The following is a 23,026-nucleotide window of genomic DNA, read 5'->3' on the forward strand; positions in this document are numbered from 1 at the left end:
AAAGTGAAAGATGGTGCTTTACCGGTGAAGCATAGGTTACGCAATGTCCCGTTTAGCATCAGAGACGACTTGTCTATCGAACTCAAAAGGATGTGCGAGAATGGGGTTATTGAACCTATTGAGTCATCTTTGTGGTTGAGTCCATTGGTTGTAGCCAGGAAGAAAAATGGCAGTCTTAGGGTCTGCATTGATCTGCGCAGCCTCAATAGAGAGATTTGGGTGGATTCTCATCCTCTACCACGCATTGATGATATTCTCTCTAAGTTTACCGGAGCCAAGTGGTTTTCTAAGATAGACTTAGCGTCTATCACCAAATCGAACTGGATCAGAACTCCAAACATCTAACTGCTTTTGTGTCTCCAGTTGGGACTTTTCAGTTCCGAAGGATGCCTTTTGGGTTGGCTTCGGCGGCGGCCGTTTTTCAACGGGTTATGGAGAAAGTATTGGATGGAGTCCCAAACACAGTAGTGTTTCAGGATGATATTTTGGTGGCTGCCAAAGACAAGATTGAACATGATGAGAATGCGTGTAGGGTTTTAAAACGGTTAGAAACCAAAGGGATAGTAGCGAATAAGCTCAAATGTACGTTTGGAGTGCAATCAGTAGAATATTTGGGTCATTGTATTTCTGGTGAGGGTATAGTACCTAGAGAGGGTTTGATTGACGCAATTTCTAATGCACCGTGTCCTGGTTCTAGAGATCAAGTATCCTCGTTTTTGGGGATGTGTGAGTTTTAGGCCAAGTTTATTCCTAATTTTGCAGGGAAGACGGCCAACATGAGAGAACTATTGAAGAAGAAGACTGTTTTTTGTTGGAGTGCTGAATGTCAGATTCAGTTCGAACGAGTAAAAAAAGAATTAGCTACTTGTCAAATTCTTACCCCTTTTGATCCGTTCTTGCAATGTACGATATCGGTGGACGCTAGACTTGATGGCTTGGGTGGCATGATATCTCAGGTCAAAGAAGGGAAAGAGTTTACTGTGGGGTTTGCATCCAGGGCTTTAAGACCAAGTGAAAAGAATTATTCAGTCATTGAGCGTGAATTGTTGGCGTGTTGCTGGGCGGTCGAACGTTTTAAGTGTTTCATTTGGGGGAAAACGTTTAGACTACTGACGGACCATAAACCATTGATTCCTATATTAGAGGGGAAAGTGGTGAAAGATCACACGCCTAGGATTGCGAGGTTGAGTGCGAAACTGTTGCAGTATAACTTTCGGGTTGCACATATTTCAGGTGGGAAGAACACAAGGGCTGACTATTTGTCGAGATCACCCTTACCTTTGAAAAATGATGAATGTGATCTAGATGTATTGGATGAGTGTATCATCGCAGCTGTTGATGCTTGTTGTATTGGTACTTTTTCTGAAAGTGATTGGTTTCAGGGGATGGAGTCTGATAGTCTTCTCAAGAGAGTTAAGGAACTTATAGTGTCAGGTTGGTCTAAGGAAAAACACCTAGATTCTGACCTTCATCCTTTTGCAAAAGTTGCTGATGAACTGTCAGTAGAAGAAGGTGGTATGATCAAGCGGGGAGACAAGTTTGTGCCCCCAGTGTCTGTCAGGAATCGTATAGTTGAATATGGCCATGAAGGACATTTGGGTCAGACATACACCAAAAGAAGGATCAGGGCAGTTTATTGGTGGCCTTCCATGGACCAACAAATAAACGATGTTGTAGAAACGTGTTTGACGTGTTGTACTAGTGACAAAGTGATAAAAGTGGTGTCACCGCCGGTACAACATATTGACAGGCCTGAGGGTCCTTGGTTAAGACTGGCTATAGATTTTGTTGGTCCTTTCACCATTTTGCCAAATAAATATAAGTTTGCCCTGGTGGTAGCTGATTATTTCAGCAAATGGCGGGACGTGCATTTTATGACGGATCCAAATTCAAGAGAAGTTATTAAGTTTCTTCAGGCTCTTTTTGGTAGAGAAGGATTTCCTAAGGAAATAATTTCTGACAATGGGGTACAATTTACATCAAAGGAGATGTCAGATTTTTTGTCTCAGTCAGGTATTACCCATCGACGTGTGGCTTTATATCATCCTCAAGCCAATGGGTTCATTGAACGCAATAACAGAGTGTTTGTGGAATGCATTCAATGGGCTGTATCGGGGAAGGTGGACATCATGGAGGCAGTACAGAGCATGTTGTGGGCTCATCGTACAACTCCCAACCCTTCAACTGGATCTAGTCCTTTCGCTTTATTACGAGGGAGGGAGGCTTCTTTTTATATGTGTCCGGCTTGGATGAAAAAATGGGAAGTTTTGTCCAAGAATTGTGGAAGTGGGGGTAACAAGGGAGGTGTACGTGGTTCTGTTCTTGAATCTGGTGTACGTGGTTCTGTTGTTGAATCTGGAAGGGATCCTGAAGTTTCCTCTAATGCTAACAAGGGAAGTGTACGTGGTCCTGCTATTGAATCTGGAAGAGATCTTGAAGCTTGTCTTAATCCTAGGATTAAGCTAGTGGATTGGGTTAGGATTAAATCCCCTTTGCATACTCCCAAAGGTCTATCCAAGTTTGGTTCACCAGTTAAAGTGGACGCAGTGTCACGTTTTGCCATTAGAGTGAATGGTAAAAATTGGTGGAATCTTTCTAGAGTTTATAAGGTTCCAATGAAAGTGGTAACACGGCTGGGTTTAGGATCAGATGATTTGAGTCAAGCTTTACCACAAGTGGGGGAGGAGTCGTTGGTTATGAAATATGTTCCTCCACGAAGAAGCATTAGGAGTAGTGTTACACCCAAACGTTTAGATCTTTAGTGTTTATTGGGTGGAAAAGCTGTTGGGCATGTGATTCATTTATGTGTGTTTTTACTATGGGATTGTGTGGGTTATGTTTTCTTATGGATTTTGTTTTTGTGTTTTAGTTATGTTTAGTTATTATTTCCACATGTTTTATGTTTCCTTTTTATTTTATGATTTCTCGAGAGAAGGGAGATGTTGTAGTAATCTTCCATGTGTATATTGATTATTGTACTATCTGCATGTGTTTCTCCATGGTCACTGTGATGTCAGTGCCATGGTGATGGAATGTTATACTTTGAATGTCCAGGTTGTTCAGTTGTTTCCTGGAGGCTGTGGAGACAGACGGACATTAAATCTATCTGCTACATTCAACTGTCTGCAGCGTGATTACTACACGCTGGTTTCACCCGACACGGCGGGAGTACTCCTTTTTCTCGGGGGCCCACAGGGTGTATTCCCGGTTGGACTATATCTTCATGGCGCGTCACATGTTGAATGAGGGTGTTCGAGCTGAATAGAAAGCACGGGGCCTGTCAGATCATTCTCCCCTTCTGGTGACAGTGGCCCCCCGGGTACCGGGGAGGGGGCAGTGGCGAGTCTCAGCATGGGACCTCCAGAATTCGAAGGTGCTGAAGGGCATTCGGGCGGATGTTAGAGTCTGCCTAGCCGACAATGTGGGCTCGGTGTCATCGCCGGTGACCCTCTGGGAATCTATGAAGGTGGTCCTGCGGGGTAGAGTCCAGGTTAGGATTGCAGAGGAAAATAGGGAACGGCAAAGGGAGCTACAGGCGCTGGAGAGTCACGTACTTCAGTTGGACAGGGAGTACCTCGTGGACCCGGCACGGGAGACACTGCGCCGGTTGCTTGACGTTCAGCGGCAGTACCGGGATCTGGCGACGGGAGAAGCCAAAAAACAGGCGTTGGCAACGCTCCACCGTTTATATGACGTTGGTGATAAGTCGGGCAAGCTATTGGCGTTGCTCAGTAGAAAAGAGAGGGATGCAAGGTGGGTAGAACAGGTGCGAGATGATAGGGGGAATTTAGTAAATTCCGATGCGCAGATCGTGGAAGCCTTTGCAGGGCACTTTCGGGCATTCTATGCTGCTCGGGACCTGGGCTCGCAAGAGGACGCGCTACAGTACATGACGGATTTAGACCTACCGACGCTCGCGGATGGAGACATCAAGGAGCTGGAGGCCCCCCTTACGTTAGATGAGGTTAAAAAGGCGCTGGCCAAGCTGCGGGTGGGGAAGGCGCCGGGTCCGAACGGGTTCCCCACGGAATTCTTTAAAAAAACGGCGGATCTTCTGGCTCGCCATCTGTTGGCGTTATTTGAGGGGGCGCGGGGAGAGGGGTGCCTCCCCCCGGATCTCAGATTGGCCACGATCGTCCCAATTTTCAAGGAGGGGAAACCGCCGGAGGAGTGCACGTCGTATCGCCCAATCTCGCTGCTTAACACTGAGGTGAAATTACTGGCGACGGTGCTGGCCCTCGGGCTGCGGCGGGTGATCCCAGATTTGGTCCACCTGGATCAGACGGGCTTCCTCCCCAGTAGGGCAACGAGATTGAATCTGAGGCGCTCGCACAACTGGTTACAGGTGGTGAGTGGCCGACGGGACCCCCATTGGTTTCTCTCCTTGGACGCGGAAAAGGCGTTCGATGCGGTGCATTGGCCCTTCCTAGAGGGAGTCATGGGGCGTCTGGGATTTGGGCCTGTCTTCCGCCAATGGGTGCGACTACTGTATACGAACCCGAGGGCGCGGGTGAGGGTAAATGGGGTTACATCGGGGGAATTCCCTATTTGCAGGGGTACACGGCAGGGATGTCCGTTGTCCCCCCTGCTCTTCACACTGACGATAGAAGTGCTGGCGGCGCGGGTCAGACAACACCCGGAGATTCGAGGTTTTCGGAAGGGTCCGCTAGAAGACCTGGAGGAAAAAATATCTCTCTATGCGGACGACGTCCTTCTGTATGTTACGCACCCCGACACGACAATCCCGGTAATTTTCTCAGAGCTAGAGCGATATGAGGCCCACTCGGGTTACAGGGTGAACTGGCATAAGTCGGTGCTATATGCCTCGGAGGGGCGGGAGGACTGGCCGTGTCTCCCAGACAGGCTCCAGGCAACGACGGAGGGGTTTCAATATCTTGGAGTGTTTATAACACTTGACCGGGCTGTCTCCTACGACAGGAATATTGAGAGGGTTCTGACCAATTTCGTGGAGGATGCGCAAAGATGGCGTCGGCTGCCGCTTACGCTACTGGGGCGTGCAGCCATGTTTAAAATGATAACGCTGCCCAGGTTCCTGTATGCGTTCCAGAATGAATATTATCCGGTCCTTAGGCGGGTCTTTCGTGAAATTGATTCGGAACTACGTAGCTTTCTCTGGCTCGGTAGACAACCCAGGGTGGCGATAAAGACCCTGCAGAGGCACCAGTATAGCGGGGGGATCTCGCTTCCCAACATTGAGGCCTACTACTGGGCGGAACACCTGGTATACATTAATGACTGGCTTCACGCCCCGGCAATGCACCCGACGTTTGCTTTGGAAAGACATGTCATGGGCGCCCACTCGTATCATTATTACTTATATGGTGGCAAGGGTACGGGACGGTTACTGATGACCACTAAAATCACCCTGGCGATTTGGAAAAGGGCGACCCGGGAGATTGGCTGGGACAGGAAACTAAGTAGACAGACGCCCCTATGGCGCTGCACATGGCTACCAGAACTGAACAAGTTGAAGGGGTTCACGCACTGGGATAACATCGGGGTATCGACACTGGGAGACGTGCTAGTGAGGGGGGAGCTGAAATCCTTTTCGGTGCTCCGCAGGGAATTTGGATTGCTCCCCACGCAGTACTACAAGTACGCGCAACTGAAACATGCTTGGCAGGCAGAGGGGATACAGACGGCTTCTCTTCCCGAATACGCACCACTAGAGGGGAGACTGTTGCAGGAACACATGGTGGAAAGGGCGGTGTCCCTCACATATCGGACCCTCATGAACAATATGCCTGATAATATGGGGGCGCTCCGGGCGACCTGGGAGGCGGACGTGGGTGAGATGGACGAGGTGGACTGGGATACAGTTCTCATGCACCCACGAGAGGTGGCGATTAAGTCCCGGCTGCGGCTGATCCAATTCAATATTCTGCATAGAACATACTTTGATAGACACCGACTGTTCAAAATGGGACGGGTGGGGGACACGTCGTGTCTGAGGTGCGGAAGGGAGGGAGGGACTTTCTATCATGTACTTTGGCTTTGCCCGCAGATTCAGGGGTACTGGCGGGGGATCCTAGGGGAACTGAGTAAGGTGCTGGAGGTGCCACTGCAGGAGGACCCCAAGTTAGTGTTACTGGGTATGACACATGATGTGGATCCCCCCCGCCCGCTGTTGACTTTCCTGGTGCTGGCTCTGGTGGTGGCAAAGAGGGACGTAGCAAAATACTGGGGGGCGCCCTCGCCACCCCGATTGGAGGAGTGGAGGAGGGGTCTTGACGTCTACGTGGCGGCCGAAAGGGTCACGTACAAAGCACGAGGCTGCCCCAAAAAATTCACCAGGGTGTGGTCCCGATGGCGGAGGTATCACGGCCTGGAGGGGGGACTCTAGTGGGGCGGTGGAGTGGAGGGGGCCGGCATGGTTGATGGATGACGTGTACAGCCCTAGGGCACGGACAGTGGTGTATACTGAAGACGCTGGTGCCACCCGCAGCATAAGTCCGCAACAGACTTCCTGTGTGATGAGAGAGGGGTGGGGGCGGAGGGCGGGCGGGATGGGGGTGGTGCTCAGTACTGACCTGTTTGTTTGGTTGTTTTACTCTGTGTGTAGCAGTAAACCAAAAATGCCAATAAAAATGTTTAAAAAAAAAAAAAAAAAAGTTTTGTGGATTGATTTAAACAGCCTTTTTGATATAATAGTACCGGCAGATCTATGGACAGAGTGTAAGATAGTAATAGACTGGCCTACAAAAGAATACCCTAGAGATCCAAAGACAGGTGCCCCTGATCCAGAGGTGATGAAGAAAGATGAACAAGTAATCACCTTTTTGAAAAACAAAGTACCTCCCAAAGAGACTGATTGGGTAAAAATTGACCGAACTCATCAGGAAAGTAAGGAGTCAGTACACGCGTATTATGAGAGATTGATACTCGCGTTCAAGCAGTTCAGTGGTGACGAAAACTTGAGTGAAAAGGATTTGAGTCATTTTGTATACAGATTTGTATATGGTCTACGTCCAGAAATAAGTGAAATGATCAAGCAACACACGGTAGATTGGCAAAATAAGAAAATAGATGAGGTACTAAGACATGCAAAATATTTTAGTGATGAAATTGAAGCCAAACAGCGTAAATTAAAAGAGAAAGCTATGTTGGCACAAGTAAAGGTAGCAGAAAGACAAGAAGCTCAGTTAGTGGAACAAGCAAATAATACAGGACCCAGACCAAAATTCACTCCTGGGAAAGGTAAAGGACATTTTAATATAGAAGAAGCTAAAAAGAAATGCCCATGTCATAATTGCGGAAGAGTAGGGCATTGGAAATCCGCGTGTAAATTTCCCCCAAGTACTAACAATGAAAATGCATCATTAAATCCACAGGTGCAGAATGATGTGAGTGGTCAACTGCAGCGACAGCAGCAGGTTGTTACCCAACAGAATCAGGTGCCAAAACCGCCTTTTCCACAGAGCTTAAACTCACAGAAATACAGTAATGAGACAGGATTCTACAACGAAGTACAGGTAACTAAGCTGCCGCGCACTAGTGCTGTTTCGCAGTATTGGCTACAACGTGATGAGAGCGAGTCAGAAGAAGGTTATTGATGGTGCCGAGGGGAGGAAGAAGAGTGCGTACTTGGCGCAACTCTAGAAGTAGACCAGACAGGCCCATTTGTGGACGGAAAAGTGAATAATGAAAATATTAATTTCCTAGTAGATACTGGTGCTACTCGATCAACTGTCAGGTCAGCTGATGTTAAAAATCTTCCTCTCTCGGATGAAACAATCCAAGTAGTTGGTGTATCCAACAGACAGATTAAAAAGCATTTTACAGAACCAGTGAAGGTTAGTATAGGGAAATTTTCTGAAATGCACCGCTTTGTTGTGTGCGATTCAAGTCCTGTGAATCTGTTAGGTAGAGATTTGTTGTGCAAAATGAATTGCACCATATTTTGTACCCCTGATGGTATAGCATTTGAGACCCCTGATGACAACATACTGTATAAAATGACTATGGCAAATAGGGAAACTGAGATTACTGAAGCTTATGCTGTATTGCCCTATTGAATTAACAAAAGAGTTAAAACGGACCGTAAAAGCAGAAGTCTGGGATTTCACAGGAGAAGATGTAGGACTGATGAGAAATGTGGACCCAGTAAAAATAACAGTGAAAGAAGGAATAAGTTATCCAAATGTCCCTCAATATAAATTGACACCTGAGATAATTGAAGGAATTGCTCCCATAATCGAGAAAATGACAAAACAAGGCATTTTGAGAGAAATAATGAGTAGTCCATGTAATTCAACAATCATGGGACTGAAAAAGCCTAATGGAAAGTTCAGGATAGTACAAGATTTGAGAAAGATAAACAAAATTGTTGTATCATGTTGTCCCATTGTACCAAATCCATCTGTGATTTTGTATCAGATTCCCCATGATGCAGAATGGTATACAGTGATTGACTTATGCCATGCCTTCTTTTCCATTCCATTGCTCCATGACAGCCAGCAAATGTTTGCGTTTCGTTTTGGCGAACGTATTTTGGCTTGGTGTACAGAAAGCCCCTCAATATTTAATCAGATATTGAAAAGGTCCTTAGAAAGCCTAGAAATGCCCGAGAATTCATTGTTAGTACAGTATACCGAGGACCTGCATGTGGCGTTGAAAACACGTGAAGCTTGCATAATGGACACCATAGCCTTGCTGAATCATTTGGCTGATGAAGGACTTAAAGTGTCACCATGGAATGTGCACTCTCTGTATTAATACAGAAACATGGAAAACTGAGAAGACCAATTGCATACTTTTCGTCTATACTAGACCCAGTAGCTGTAGCCTTACCCCGGTGTCTGAAAGCAGTGGCTGCTACTTGTAGGAGTTTGGAACAAAGTGAAGGAATTGTGATGGGATATTCTGTGAAAGTGTTTGTACCTCATGATGTGGCAATCCTTTTAACAAGGAGTCGCACTCAGTTCATGACTCATAGTCGGCTGACTAAATATGAGAAAGTCATATTAGGTGCAACAAATGAGAGCCTTGTGAGATGCTTGAATGTGAATCCTTCGACGTTGTTGCCTGATGCTGAGAATGTTGAAGTCAGAGATGAAGTGGATCATGATTGTCTGGATGTACTCGATTTCTGTACCAAACCACGTCCTGATATAAAAGATGTACCATTGCCAGAAACTGATTTTGTGATGTTTGTGGATGGATCTTGCTTGAGAACAGATGACTATTAGATTAATTCCAGACAGAACTACAGGGTTGAGCCCCCATGAAATCTTCATGGGAAGAGTAATGTGTCATGTTTTCATACCAGTCAACAAGATGTTGCCTATAACTGATGACTTGGTTTTGGATTACTGTAAGGAGCCGATGCCACTACCCTTGAAAAGAAGCAAGCTCATGATCTAAGCCCAGGGGACTGGGTAAGAATCAAAGTACACAGAAGGAGGAACTGTTTGGTCCCACGGTGGGGAAGACCACGGCAGGTGATTCTGACTACGACAACAGCTGTGAAGTGTGCTGAAATAAAGAACTGGATTCATGTTAGTCACACATTGAGGATTCCAAAGTCAGTGGATAACCAAAAGAGAGAATATTTCGATGAATCAGAAACAAGTTCTGAATCAGATGATGAAGAAATGAGAACAAGAGAAAGTCCTGAAAGGGGGGAAACAGAGCCAAATCTGACTTTTGCCTCAAGAAGAATTTCTTTGAGGAGGAGGTTACAGATTTCTGATACCAGCTCAGACTCAGAGACTGAACAAGTAACTTTACGTTCAAAAAAAGAGAAAGACTGTGAAAAGACAATAAAGGAGATTGTCAATAAAGAAGTTCCAGATGAGAAACTGAGAGAGATTCCACCTGAAATAACAAAAGTAGATGAACAGGTGCTAGATACAGAGAGAGATTCTTGTGGAAGACCCCCGAGGAGGTGAAGGGAACTCCAACATCCAGTTAGAGGAAGGGACAAGTAGTCAGCAGGAAGATTGTGCGCAAGAAACCCGAGGAGGGACAGAAGTAGGGCAAACAAAAGAAGTGGTGGAAAGAAAAGCGGTTGAAAGTAAAAAGCAAGTTGAAACAGAAACGGTGGAAAGTGAGGACGAAGTACCAGAAGGTCGAGTCTTGAGAAAGAGAGCGTGGAGAACTGAAAAGAATGATAAAGGAAGTAAATTGAAAAGAACAGCAAGAGATGAAATTTGGCCGAACAAAATTAAAAGGCTGAGATATCGATTGACACGAGTAAACTCACCAAGAGCTGAACAGGTGAATGAAGTAACAAGTCAAGAAAAATCAATAGACGAAGAAATAATTGTAATAGAAGAAAACAAAAGAACCAGAAAGCCTAACCAGAAGTATAAGTCGCCGGAATGGACGTATGTGGCCCTGCCTGAAATAAAAGAAGAGTAAGCAATAACAATGTCCACAAGGAACTTATTTAAAGTAACACATTTTTCAATAAAGAGTTCAATTATATACTCCTAACTGAATCAATCACAAAAACAAAAACAAAAAGAAAATTATTTCAATTAGATTTGAAGCAGTAACCTGGACACTTGTTTACTTCAGCCGAAGTAAAATTAATTTATTTTGCGAATAACAATTTATTCACATAAACATTCAAGGTCAGTTTTTTGACATTATAGGCACAATGATAAAAGGTGAGAAAGTGAACCCAGTGAAGTGATTATAGCCTTCAAAGTGAAAGATAAGTGAATAAGAATTCAAAGGAGGTCTTAAAAACAATGAGAGGCATTCAACAGTAGCATGAATCTTTCTCGCTCTCTCTTAGTTTGTGTCGACGACGTTTCAGCCCACATTGGATAAGGGGTCTCTTCAGGACAGTTATCTGGGAACTAATGGTAATGAAAGTCTGATATTTCCAAAATTTTTCTATATTCAACCACTGATCAGAATAGGGCTTGGAGGAACTTGGTCATTGATCCAGCATTTATAGTTGAACAGTCTTGTTCTTGTCCATGAATTGTTCGCAGCAGAGTGTTTAATTACTAAACGATATCTCTGGGCGGCGATTTAAGCGTCTCCATTCATCCGGATGAATGGAGACGCTTAAATCGCCGCCCAGAGATAACTGATGTTCAGGAAAGTTCTGTATCAGGATTGCGAAGGGAAGGTGAAGGACGATCAAATGCCAAACTGAAAAAGACAAGAATGCTGCTAATGAAAAGACAATAAATTACGGAAAAATACAAAACTGGTAGAACCAAGTAGGTGCTTAGAGCCTTGGGTTAGACAAACTAGTTGTGACGTAGGAGAGGCTAGGTCAAAAGACACTGATCATTCTTACAAAAATGGCCAACACAGATAGTAGAAAAGATAGATGTATATTTTTGAAGCGATGGTGTAAAATGTGTTGTTGTTGTACAGGATTACTAATGCTTCTGTGGAGTGTACTAGCTCTGATGATCTCATTTAAGATTACCATAGACACAATAGAAGGACATAGTGAAAACAAATCTAATATAGAAAAGAATCAAAGGGTATTTCCGACTAAAATAGATAAGAATTATTTACATAAAGACAGATCTATAACTGATTTTTCTAACAATGTATTTTCGAAATTACTGTATGAATATGTAAAGACAATGGACGTAAGGGACTGCTACGTTTGTATGCAGTTACCTGCATCTGTATCGGAGTCAGTCACTTACCACCACCTTCCAGTAACTTATGGAATAACATGTAGTGTAATAGCTAGCCTGTTTTACACAACAGGGAAATTAGAATATTATTTTTCAGATGTAGATAACATATTTTCACAAGTAACTTCAATTAATAAGCTAAATAAAGTAAAGCCTGCAAAAGTATTAGGTGAATTTTTCTTAGAAACTAAAGAACTAACATTAGAATATATATTTAGAAATAATCTGACTTGTAGTTTAAAGAAAGAAGAAAAGACGTTCTTAGATATGGTTGAAGAAAGGAGATTGAAAATGCAAAAGAAAGTATCTGAGGGAAAAGTGGAAAGACAGTCTGGGATGTTGAAATGGAAAAACACCTGAAAGGAGAAGCTAGTCCAACTATGGTTTAGATTGGCCTCAGAAAGGTAAATTATGTATTAGAAGGAATCAAACTGCATATGATAATTACTTTGTAGGTAACAGTTAGTGCCATGATACATACGGAATCATGGGTGGATGGGGATTTAAAGGAGGGAATGATCCAGTTTTTCCTGGGTTATATTTTATCTGTGGGAACAAAGCATACTATCGTTTGCCAGACCATTGGTATGGCACATGTTATGTAGGTCTCGTCTTTCCAAAGATATTCCACATGGGAAGAGGAGAAGATGGTGTACATAAGTTAGGTAGGTATTTAGCACATAGAAAGAGAGAATCTTGGTCAGAAATTGTAGGTGACATTTTTGGAGCATTGAAACCAGCAGTGGGAATATCTCTGAATGCAAACAAAATTAGAAGGTTATCAACAGTAGTGGATCGCTTGTCAACAAGCACCGCTGGAGGATTTTTATTGGTAAATACTGAAATGGTTGCCATGCATGCCATGGTAATGCAAAATCGACTTGCCCTTGATATATTATTGGCAAAAGAGGGTGGAGTCTGTGGAATGCTGAAAGTTCAACACTGTTGTACTTACATTCCAGACGAAAGAAAAGATTTAAAAATATACATTAAAAATATAACTGATCTGCATGAGGAAATTGCACCACTGGAGGTTGAAAGTGTTTGGGAAAAGATTGGAAAGAAAATATCTTCTATTAAAGTTTTCTTAGTAAACTTAGGTAGTACCTTTTTAGGTAAAATCTTATTTCCATTAACATGTGTGATTTTTATAGTATTAATATTAAGATTAGGATTCCTATGTCATAAAAGAAAGAAAATACAGAAAAAGCTAAAAAGAGAAAATCTGAAAAGAAGACAGAATAAGAAACAAGAGAGTGAGTTTGAAGAAGTAGAATTAGAGGAAATGAAAGATAATATGTATAAGACAGCCAGAAGAGAAGAAATTGGGGAAACAGAGATGTAAAGCAAGAATTACTTTCAATTAATACAAAATTTTAATTGTGTGGTGATAAAATCACCAAAGGGGGGATTGATGGAGCGGGTAGTACAACATTTTGTATACCCCCCCTATTCTGCATGAATATACTAATTAAATAATCTATTAAACATAATATTATTAAATGAGCTTGCATGTTCCTAATCAACCTTATTAATATACGAAATATATGTGGGATTTGCATTTTGCATGGCTAATTAATTTTTAAGACTAGAACCCGTACGTATACTAACCGTAGTATATGTATTGAATAGAATATTGCATGATATATGTGGCTTTTGTGATGTTTTCGTAATGTTGCCCAAGATGACATCAAATGGGTGAATATGAACGCTTTAAATGTCACTATACGCTAGATAAATACATACACATAGAGGGATTGGCAAGGGGTTAACATTAGATTCATTATTTCTATTTATTAATTACTCTTTTGTGTTTGTTTTGCTTAAGTTATCCTTTGGGCCTAAAATCAAAATGCCCGCTGACGCGACACGACGTGGTGGCCACCAGTCCACGAGGTTTCGGGTGAAGTGCACCTGCGCAACAGTTTGTTCCTGTGGCCTCGTCATGACCCTTGCCTTACTGTACCCGAACAAGGCCACGGTGAGAAATCAGTCAAGTGACAGCACAATCAACATTTACAAGAAACCGGAATAAACCAAACTATGACATAACCCCTCAAACTGTGCTAAACCTCACCAGACGATCTCCACCGACCAATCAGAATTGCCCAAAATTTGTAAATTGTTGCATTTTACCTTCATTTTATTATAAATTACGTGGTAGAATAGACAGAATATCTGCCTTTTTCCTTCCTCTCATCATCGACAAATCTTTGATGAAGATGACGGTGACGCTACGTGACTACCTAGGATGACCGATGCGTTCCTGAATCTTTGACGGACTAAATGCTGCCCATCATCTGATGAACTGTGAACTTATCCAAACCTATGGGCATAGGTAAATGCTTGCATGTCCTGGGACCTTGCCCATCTTTTGGGTCTGCAGCGTGCTGAGAAAAAACTCTGATTTGCAAATTGACTGACGACTTGACTACCCTATGCGAGTGACTTAGAGGACGCCCCATAGCCAGATTAGGTAAATATGGTGTTCTGTGATTTACATGAAAATTGATATAGATTTGCTTAATATTGATTTAAACTTTTCAATAACTTTAGATAAACAAATATTGGTTAACAAGAAATGCGTTAATGTGATTTATTGAGGGAGATAAGATCGGAATCTTGAAATGTGTTTTAGCTGGTTCTAAAATCATCATCAACCAATCCAACTAATTTGATCCATCGATCACATGGGAGGAGTGCATTGATGTTTTAAGATTGAGATCTGCCGGAGAAAGGGTATTAATGTGTAGATATGTAAATTATTTTTCTTTTCATAGATCATAAGGTATTCCTTTGATGTCGAGTGTTTGAACCGCTCATCTCTCCTGTATGTGCAGACCAGTGTGCAGTGACGTGTGAATGTTGGTGTTATGGGCCTCACCAATGACTGCATGTGTGAAAGTATTTGTATGAGGTCTGGTCTGTGACGAAGGGAGGATATTTGGTACGGGTCTCGTTCTGTCCCCCGTTACCTAGTTTTCCGCGCTCCATCACATCACTCATGCACCAGCTATCCCAGACGAGGGGCAACTTGAGTGACAAACCTAAAACGTCCAATGTTCTGATAACACTACTGACGCCCGGCACGAGTAGGAAAGCAATTGCCATACTAGTCAATACCCTAAAATCAGACGCCATGCTCCTACTGGCACCGCTCAGAGACTATTGGAACACAGAGCTGACAACACTAACTGATAAATAGTGGACGCAATGCATAGGCTCACGGAAAACAATATCCACCAATGCTAGAATTATATACATACAATTTAACTACCTCCATCATACATACCTAACACCACACAGACTGACGCGCATGTACGGGACCTCATTTAACACATGCCCTAGATGCCAGAATTCCAATGCTATGTTTATTCACATGGTATGGACCTACCCCCAATTAATAGCGTGCTGGAACGAGGTGGCCTCCATTATCCGAGGCCACGGACATGGCAAGCACAGGGCCCTCACTTTCTGCTAGGTATAATGAAGCGTAATGCACGCCGGGAAAACATAAACAAATTCCTAGATCTAGCACTAGGCCTTGCTAAACGCAGACTGGCCATGTCATGCAAGTCGTCATCAGTGCCCCAAACTCATGTGTGGCACTCCAATCTACATAGGGCACTAATAGCAGCGCACAAACTATCCCTAGACAACACCTTAAACCTCCCAATCACCACTAATCCTCCAGACTGGCACAAATACTGAACATATAAATCGAACCCCATGCCTTTCAACCTAAGGCACACACAGGACCGACCTGCCCTCTAATGTAAGAGATCCCCCCACACCATCATCACATATGCTCATGACGGTTCCCTCTCACCTCTCACTACGCTGTACCGCATAATCTTCCACAGCAGGCCCCACACTGTGCTAATCACTCAGCTCTGCCCAGTAGTCCCCCAAATTATTCCGACGCCGGCCCCTCTCAACCCCGCGAACGAATTCGGACAACATTGAATCCCTCATTCAATTGACTGACACCTTTACAAAAGGGCTCACAAAGATATCCACAAGGTCAGAGTCTAATGAATATGTAATTTACGGTGCACAACAGTTGCTATAAAGTATATTGTTATGCTGAAGTATTGTTTTGTAAACACAGGATCCCTAACAGCATTAATATCAGAAAGCAGTTCACATTATAAGCACAGTAGTGTACTTACTCTGCAAACTGCCGAAAGAATATATGTATAACCTTAAATGTCCATGGATCTGTGTAAATTATATCGAAAATCAATAAATATAATGAAAAAGAATAAAAAAGAGCACAGTAAGCTCTGGCAGGTCCATCTGCAGTTACCTCCCATATTCTTTAACCCTTGGGTTATTAAAAGGTGCAGTTCGGTAATTGGTTGTGCAGTAAACATTCATTCAATCTCATAATGCATGGGTCACCTTTGTAGTCTAGTCTTTCTATACATAAACATCTTTTTCAGGGCCTAGAGCGTCCTATAGAAGTGTATCTATATGCATCCATTTTTGGGGGTGTGGGCATGACTGAGAAACAAGTGATTTTCTTTATTTGGAAATTTGACACAGAAGGTAGATCTTTAGTCTAAGTAAAATAGATTCACCACTTATTGGTGGATTCATTTGAAGGTCATTGTGAATTATGCCTTTTATAACTGCCATTTTGATTGCTGAAGTTGAAGGAAGATCCTCAGAAAAAGCAAAATAATGGCTCACACAGAGGCGCACACACACACACACACACACACACACACACACTCTGGAGTGATCTTGCTGTCTGGTCTACCTGCAAATTTGCCATACAATGGCATCCTTCTCAATAAATGATGGGCAGTTGAGAGCTGATTCCAATTTTTTTCATAGTGGTTGAATGTCTGATTATGAAGTTGAGGCATATTGAAAAGAAAAATTATTTAAAATCAACTGATGTAGATTGTCAATTACAGTCTAAATAAACAAGACTGGTAAAACAACCCCCCCCCCCTATTACAATAGCTTCAGAATATGCAACTGTGTTTGGCTACATGCTTAATTTATTCAGTTTTATGTAGTTATGTATTTATTTGTGAATTAATATATGAATTTATTCTCTTATCCTTAGGAGTCAAATACCCAGAATGCGACTTCTACTGAAATCTGTGGACCCGAAACATGGAGATAACTTAATTTCTACTTTAGCGTCCCTGAAGAAACTCATTAGGAAAAGAGTTCCTGTAACTCATCCAACTGTATGGTAAGCACCTATGATGGAGTTGTTTCACTTCCTTGTGATAAAATGCAGTGCTTTAATCCTTCATCCCGGTGTGCTAAAATGTAAGTAATTTGAGAATAATCGACTTTAATTTGCTAAATAATTTAGTAAATCTGGGTGCAAGATTGTCCTCTTCACTGTCAAATAGACATGCTAATGGAATTAAATTCTGCCTTGTTTTATAGAGATACACAAACACAGGAGAAACATTGTGGTGCCGATTACGATCCTGTAAAAACCGGGTACGAACCGTCGGACGGAGCATATTCTCCGTCCGACGCGTACCCGGTCGGAACAATATACAAACATGGAAGTACGATTCGCATGGAAATACTATTTCCGTACGATTCGTACAAAACACCGTCCGCCAAAAATATACATACAAATGTGATCCGGGAAAGCGCCGACGTGACGTCGGGACGCACGCAGCCTGCCTTTCACGAACCAGGAAGTACGATTCGCACCGACGTCATCCCGCACGGAGAATATTTTCCGGCAGCCAAAAACTGCCGGGAAATCAGGACGACGCGAACAAGGAGTACCTGCACGCGACGGACAGACATGGACCCGAACCTACGTGTCATCCCGGCCCTCATAGCAGTCGACCTCCTCTACAGGTTCCGACGCAGATGCCGCAGAAGGTCAGAACAACAAAGGGAGGGGGGAAAGGGGAGGGGCAGGAGCAGGGGCAGGCCACTAAACCCCCACCCAAGACACACAGCACACATGCCCTGGACATACCTGACTCCCAGGCCCTGGTCACTACGAGGGGGTGGGGGCGTGTCCAGCAAAGCCAGCGTCCGCCACAACGGAAGTGGATGACGACGCGAACCGGTAACACAACAATACAGGTACGTCCCGTACCCACGCCTTAAGAGCGTGGGTACGAGTCGTACCACACCCACACCTACGTCACCCCAACAATGGCGGGATGGCTCGTACCCACGTGGCAAAGGCCTGGGTATGGCCCGCACAAGCATTCCACAGCGTGGGTATGGATATGTACGGACCGTACCCCCACCCCCGTATGCATGGAGCGTACCCCCACCCCAACAGTGTACGTACGGACCGTAATACCACCCCCGTATGCATGGAGCGTACCCCCACCCCAACAGTGTACGTACGGACCGTACCCCCACCCGCGTATGCATGGAGCGTACCCCCACCCCAACAGTGTACGTACAGACCGTAACACCACCCCCGTATGCATGGAGCGTACCCCCCACCCCAACAGTGTACGTACGGACCGTACCCCCACCCCCGTATGCATGGAGCGTACCCCCACCCCAACCGTGTATGTACGGCCCGTACCCTCACCCGCGTATGTATGGAGCATACCCCCACCCCAACAGTGTACGTACGGACCGTAACACCACCCCCGTATGCATGGAGCGTACCCCCCACCCCAACAGTGTACGTACGGACCGTACACCCACCCCCGTATGCATGGAGCGTACCCCCACCCCAACCGTGTATGTACGGCCCGTACCCTCACCCGCGTATGTATGGGGCGTACCCCCACCCCAACAGTGTACGTACAGACCGTAACACCACCCCCGTATGCATGGAGCGTACCCCCACCCCAACAGTGTACGTACGGACCGTACCCCCACCCGCGAATGCATAGAGCGTACCCCCACCCCAACCGTGTATGTACGGCCCGTACCCTCACCCGCGTATGTATGGAGCGTACCCCCACCCCAACAGTGTACGTACGGACTGTAACACCACCCCCGTATGCATGGAGCGTACCCCCACCCCAACAGTGTACATACGGACCGTACCCCCACCCGCGTATGCATGGAGCGTACCCCCACCCCAACAGTGTACGTACGGACCGTAACACCACCCCCGTATGCATGGAGCGTACCCCCCACCCCAACAGTGTACGTACGGACCGTACCCCCACCCCCGTATGCATGGAGCGTACCCCCACCCCAACAGTGTACGTACGGACCGTAACACCACCCCCGTATGCATGGAGCGTACCCCCACCCCAACAGTGTACGTACGGACCGTACCCCCACCCGCATATGCATGGAGCATACCCCCACCCGCGTATGCATGGAGCGAACCCACACCCATGTATGTTCTAAGCGTACATATCCTGATATAGGAGGGTTGGGTGCAGAGTACTCCCAGCAGTGCCCAGACACAGGAGGGGTGTGTGCAGAGTCCTCCCAGCAGTGCCCAGACATAAGAGGGGTGGGTGCAGAGTCCTCCCAGCAGTGCCCAGACACAGAAGGGGTGGGTGCAGAGTCCTCCCAGCAGTGCCCAGACATAATAGGGGTGGGTGCAGAGTCCTCCCAGCAGTGCCCAGACACAGGAGGGGTGGGTGCAGAGTCCTTCCAGCAGTGCCCAGACATAAGAGGGGTGGGTGCAGAGTCCTCCCAGCAGTGCCCAGACATAAGAGGGGTGGGTGCAGAGTCCTCCCAGCAGTGCCCAGACACAGGAGGGGTGGGTGCAGAGTCCTCCCAGCAGTGCCCAGGCATAAGAGGGGTGGGTGCAGAGTCCTCCCAGCAGTGCCCAGACACAGGAGGGGTGGGTGCAGAGTCCTCCCAGCAGTGCCCACACACAGGAGGGGTGGGTGCCTAACACTCCCAGCAGTGCCCAGACACAGGAGGGGTGTGTGCAGAGTCCTCCCAGCAGTGCCCAGACACAGGAGGGGTGGGTGCAGAGTCCTCCCAGCAGTGCCCAGACATAAGAGGGGCGGGTGCAGAGTCCTCCCAGCAGTGCCCAGACACAGGAGGGGTGGGTGCAGAGTCCTCCCAGCAGTGCCCACACACAGGAGGGGTGGGGGCCTATCACTCCCAGCAGTGCCCAGACACAGGAGGGGTGGGTGCAGAGTCCTCCCAGCAGTGCCCAGACATAAGAGGGGTGGGTGCAGAGTCCTCCCAGCAGTGCCCACACACAGGAGGGGTGGGTGCCTAACACTCCCAGCAGTGCCCAGACACAGGAGGGGTGTGTGCAGAGTCCTCCCAGCAGTGCCCAGACATAGGAGGGGTATGTGCAGAGTCCTCCCAGCAGTGCCCAGACATAAGAGGGGTGTGTGCAGAGTCCTCCCAGCAGTGCCCAGACACAGGAGGGGTGTGTGCAGAGTCCTCCCAGCAGTGCCCAGACACAGGAGGGGTGGGGGCTTATCACTCCCAGCAGTGCCCAGACGCAGGAGGTGTGGGTGCAGAGTCCTCCCAGCAGTGCCCAGACACAGGAGGGGTGGGTGCCTAACACTCCCAGCAGTGCCCAGACATAAGAAGGGTGGGTGCAGAGTCCTCCCAGCAGTGCCCAGACACAGGAGGGGTGGGTGCATAACACTCACAGCAGTGCCCCTGCAAAGAAAAGGGTGGAGTACCCACAGATCCAATGCCCACAAATGTCACTCAGGTGCACAAAGATCCTGCAGTACATGTACCACATGTGTGCGAGGCTGGTAGTATACACATGCATAGCGACATGAAGTCATGTCAACAGTCTACATACACAAGTACAGTGACCACCAAGGACGCCACGAATGATGCAGGTGGAGACATCGCTCAGCATGCATGGCCAAAGTCTAACGAGTCCGTCACACACCCAGCCAATGTAGACACAACTCAGCACCACATATTGGAATGACCCTGCAGGAAAGATGTCAGGTTACACAGAGGAAGGAACACACCTTGGGACGATGTCACCATGCAGTAACTGTTTACATGAACAAAGTTATGTAGCCAACAGCTTGTGATGGCACACAGATACCAGGGTCCACCCTATGACCAGCACAAGACGACAATTCCCACACACCCAACACATTATCACCACCCAAAATAATGGAGCAGGTCCACCAACAGCAATACCAGATAGACAGTAGTGTACTAAGGAAAAATAAATTGCTTTATTCAGCATCCAAAAATCTGTTTGTCCCTTGAAAGTTCAAAATGTACAATGCCCATAGGGCAATCCAAAGTTCAAATCCAGGTGGGGGACACAGTGGGACGCGTGTCCCCTAGCTTGCCTGCACAGTCAGACTCCTTTGTCTTCCAGAGGGGGGGGACATCATGTGGGGGGGAAGGACCAGGCACCGCAGGGACATGAGGGCGAAGGGTAGGCGTTGTGGGTGCAGGGACGGAGGACTCCACCACAGGGGGTGGGGCAGCGCCAAAGGCGGCGGTCAGGATGACGCTGCACACCTTAGCAAGGTCCTCCAGCGACTCCCCTGCACCCGAAGGAACCACAGGCCCCAAGGAGGGGGGGGGGTCGGAGGGATGGGTTGCAGCGCCACTGGGGGAGGGTGTGGACAGGGGGGGGACTCAACTCCCCTGCCGGTGTCCTGCCTCCACCGCTTCCGGGGTGGTGCCACACTGGGGCTGATGGACAGACTGGGCAGGACTGACCCGGTATCCGACTTTTGGCCAGGAGAGCTGAGGGGAGGGGATTTGGAGGGAGTGGATTTTGTGGAATGCGGACTCTCACTCTGGCTGCGTGTCTTACGTTTTCCCCCCGACCCAGTGGGTGTGCCTACTTCACCCTGTGTGTGCGTGCCAGGAGGTGTGCGTTTGACCTTCCCTGCTGGTGTGGTGCCTGTGTCTGTTGTGGTGGGTGCATGCTGACGTCTGGGTGTATGTGGGACAGGCATGGGAGTGGGAAGTGTGGATGGGTCAGGGATAGGGGGTTGGACGAAGCGCTGTAGGAGACCCACTGCTGCAGTCAGTGTCGAGTCAATGGACCTCAGCAAGTTGCGTTGGTCAGCCTGCGATGAGAAAATGCCCTCCAAGTATGCCTCCATGTTGCTCAGCACTTGGCTGTGGCCATGGAGGACATTAAGCATCGCAGCCTGACCAACCCGCAACTGCCGCTGGATGTCCACAGACTCGGCATTGGCGGCAGCAGTGGAGACAGGGGCAGGGGGTGCGGTGCCTGGCAGGAAGGAGACATGTGGTGACCGGGCAAGCTGGGAAGGGACACAAGCAAGTGGGAGGTGGCTGATGGCAATGGAGGGGGCGGGGAGAGATGTTGTGCCGCTGTCAGCTGGTGGTGCAGCCTCCGCCCACTCGGAGAGCTCAGCCTCGGACCCGTCAGCTTCATATTCTGTGGTGGCAGTGGACAGGTCCTCCACCTCACTCCCCTCCGCCTCAGTTCCACTCGATGTGCCAGCCAAGATGTCACCGCTGGCACTGGTGCTCGGTCCCTCCGCTCGGTCTGTGCTGATGTCTCCCTCCGTGTCCCCCGACGATGCTGTGGGCAAGGTGAAGAGACAGGAATTAATCATACACCTGTATACATATGTCACATGAGTCCAATCTACATAGGTTACAGTGCATAGCCTGAACAGAAAGACGAGTAACATCTACAAAACAAGGTACATATGTAGGCCCCGCAACACACAGTTGGTTGACCCACCATGCCACTGAAAAACTATGGAGAGCATGACACAATAGCGAATGACATGAAATGGATTTTGACAGAGGAACCAGGCTCTGGGGACAATCCAGCACTGCATCTGCACCACACAGCGTTGCCAAAAAATAAGGATGAGCAGGGACCATATCCATGAACTTTAGGCACATGCTGCATAGGTAATACTGAAAACATGCCCACCATGACTGGCTCACTGCACCTTGAGTGTATGTCCAGACAAACATCACACACTGGCCAGACCTAGCAAGAAGATATCAGGTTTTGACATGTAGGCTTTGCCCGCACCAACCACCCCCTACATGAGACAATTTGTTGAGACACAGGAAGCACTTACATTTCTTAGTCTGGGTGAAATACACATGGGCTGGATAAATGCAATATTGGACACAAAATACCCAAGGTGCGCCTGTCCAAATAATCATGTACAAATGGTCATCATCAGATGATTGTAACAAGACACACAGGCACTGGCCACCGTGAGTATGAACAAGGAAAATCAGGTCAGGCTGTACAGTGGACACTTGTACTACATTTTACGTCAATATACATGGTGCCAGGGGACAATGGCACAGAGCACAACCTATGCTGTAGACACTGAGAGTGTCCACATTTTGTGATGACACACATGACACCTTGGAAAATATGCCCCAGGGGACAGTAGTGGCCACACAACTCCATGATCCTGAATGGGAATGACTGCAACACACGCCACCATCCCTGCACTATGCGTATCGCACACTCATGCACATCATGTAACAGGCCACAA

General features: G+C 46.7%; 1 protein-coding gene across 3 annotated transcripts in view; it reads left to right on the plus strand.

Annotated features, from left to right (window-relative positions):
• Window positions 1-23,026, plus strand: part of LOC146822634 (uncharacterized) — a 1,280,275-nt gene that overhangs the window by 881,151 nt on the left and 376,098 nt on the right. For all 3 annotated transcript variants that reach the window (XM_085606818.1, XM_085606816.1, XM_085606817.1), the window contains one exon: window positions 16,717-16,848. In XM_085606818.1, coding sequence (XP_085462944.1) covers window positions 16,717-16,848 — 132 coding nt within the window. The remainder of the gene's footprint in view (window positions 1-16,716; window positions 16,849-23,026) is intronic.

This window comes from Triturus cristatus, chromosome 5_2 (genome assembly GCF_964204655.1).
Source record: "Triturus cristatus chromosome 5_2, aTriCri1.1, whole genome shotgun sequence".
Lineage (NCBI taxonomy): Eukaryota > Metazoa > Chordata > Amphibia > Caudata > Salamandridae > Triturus > Triturus cristatus.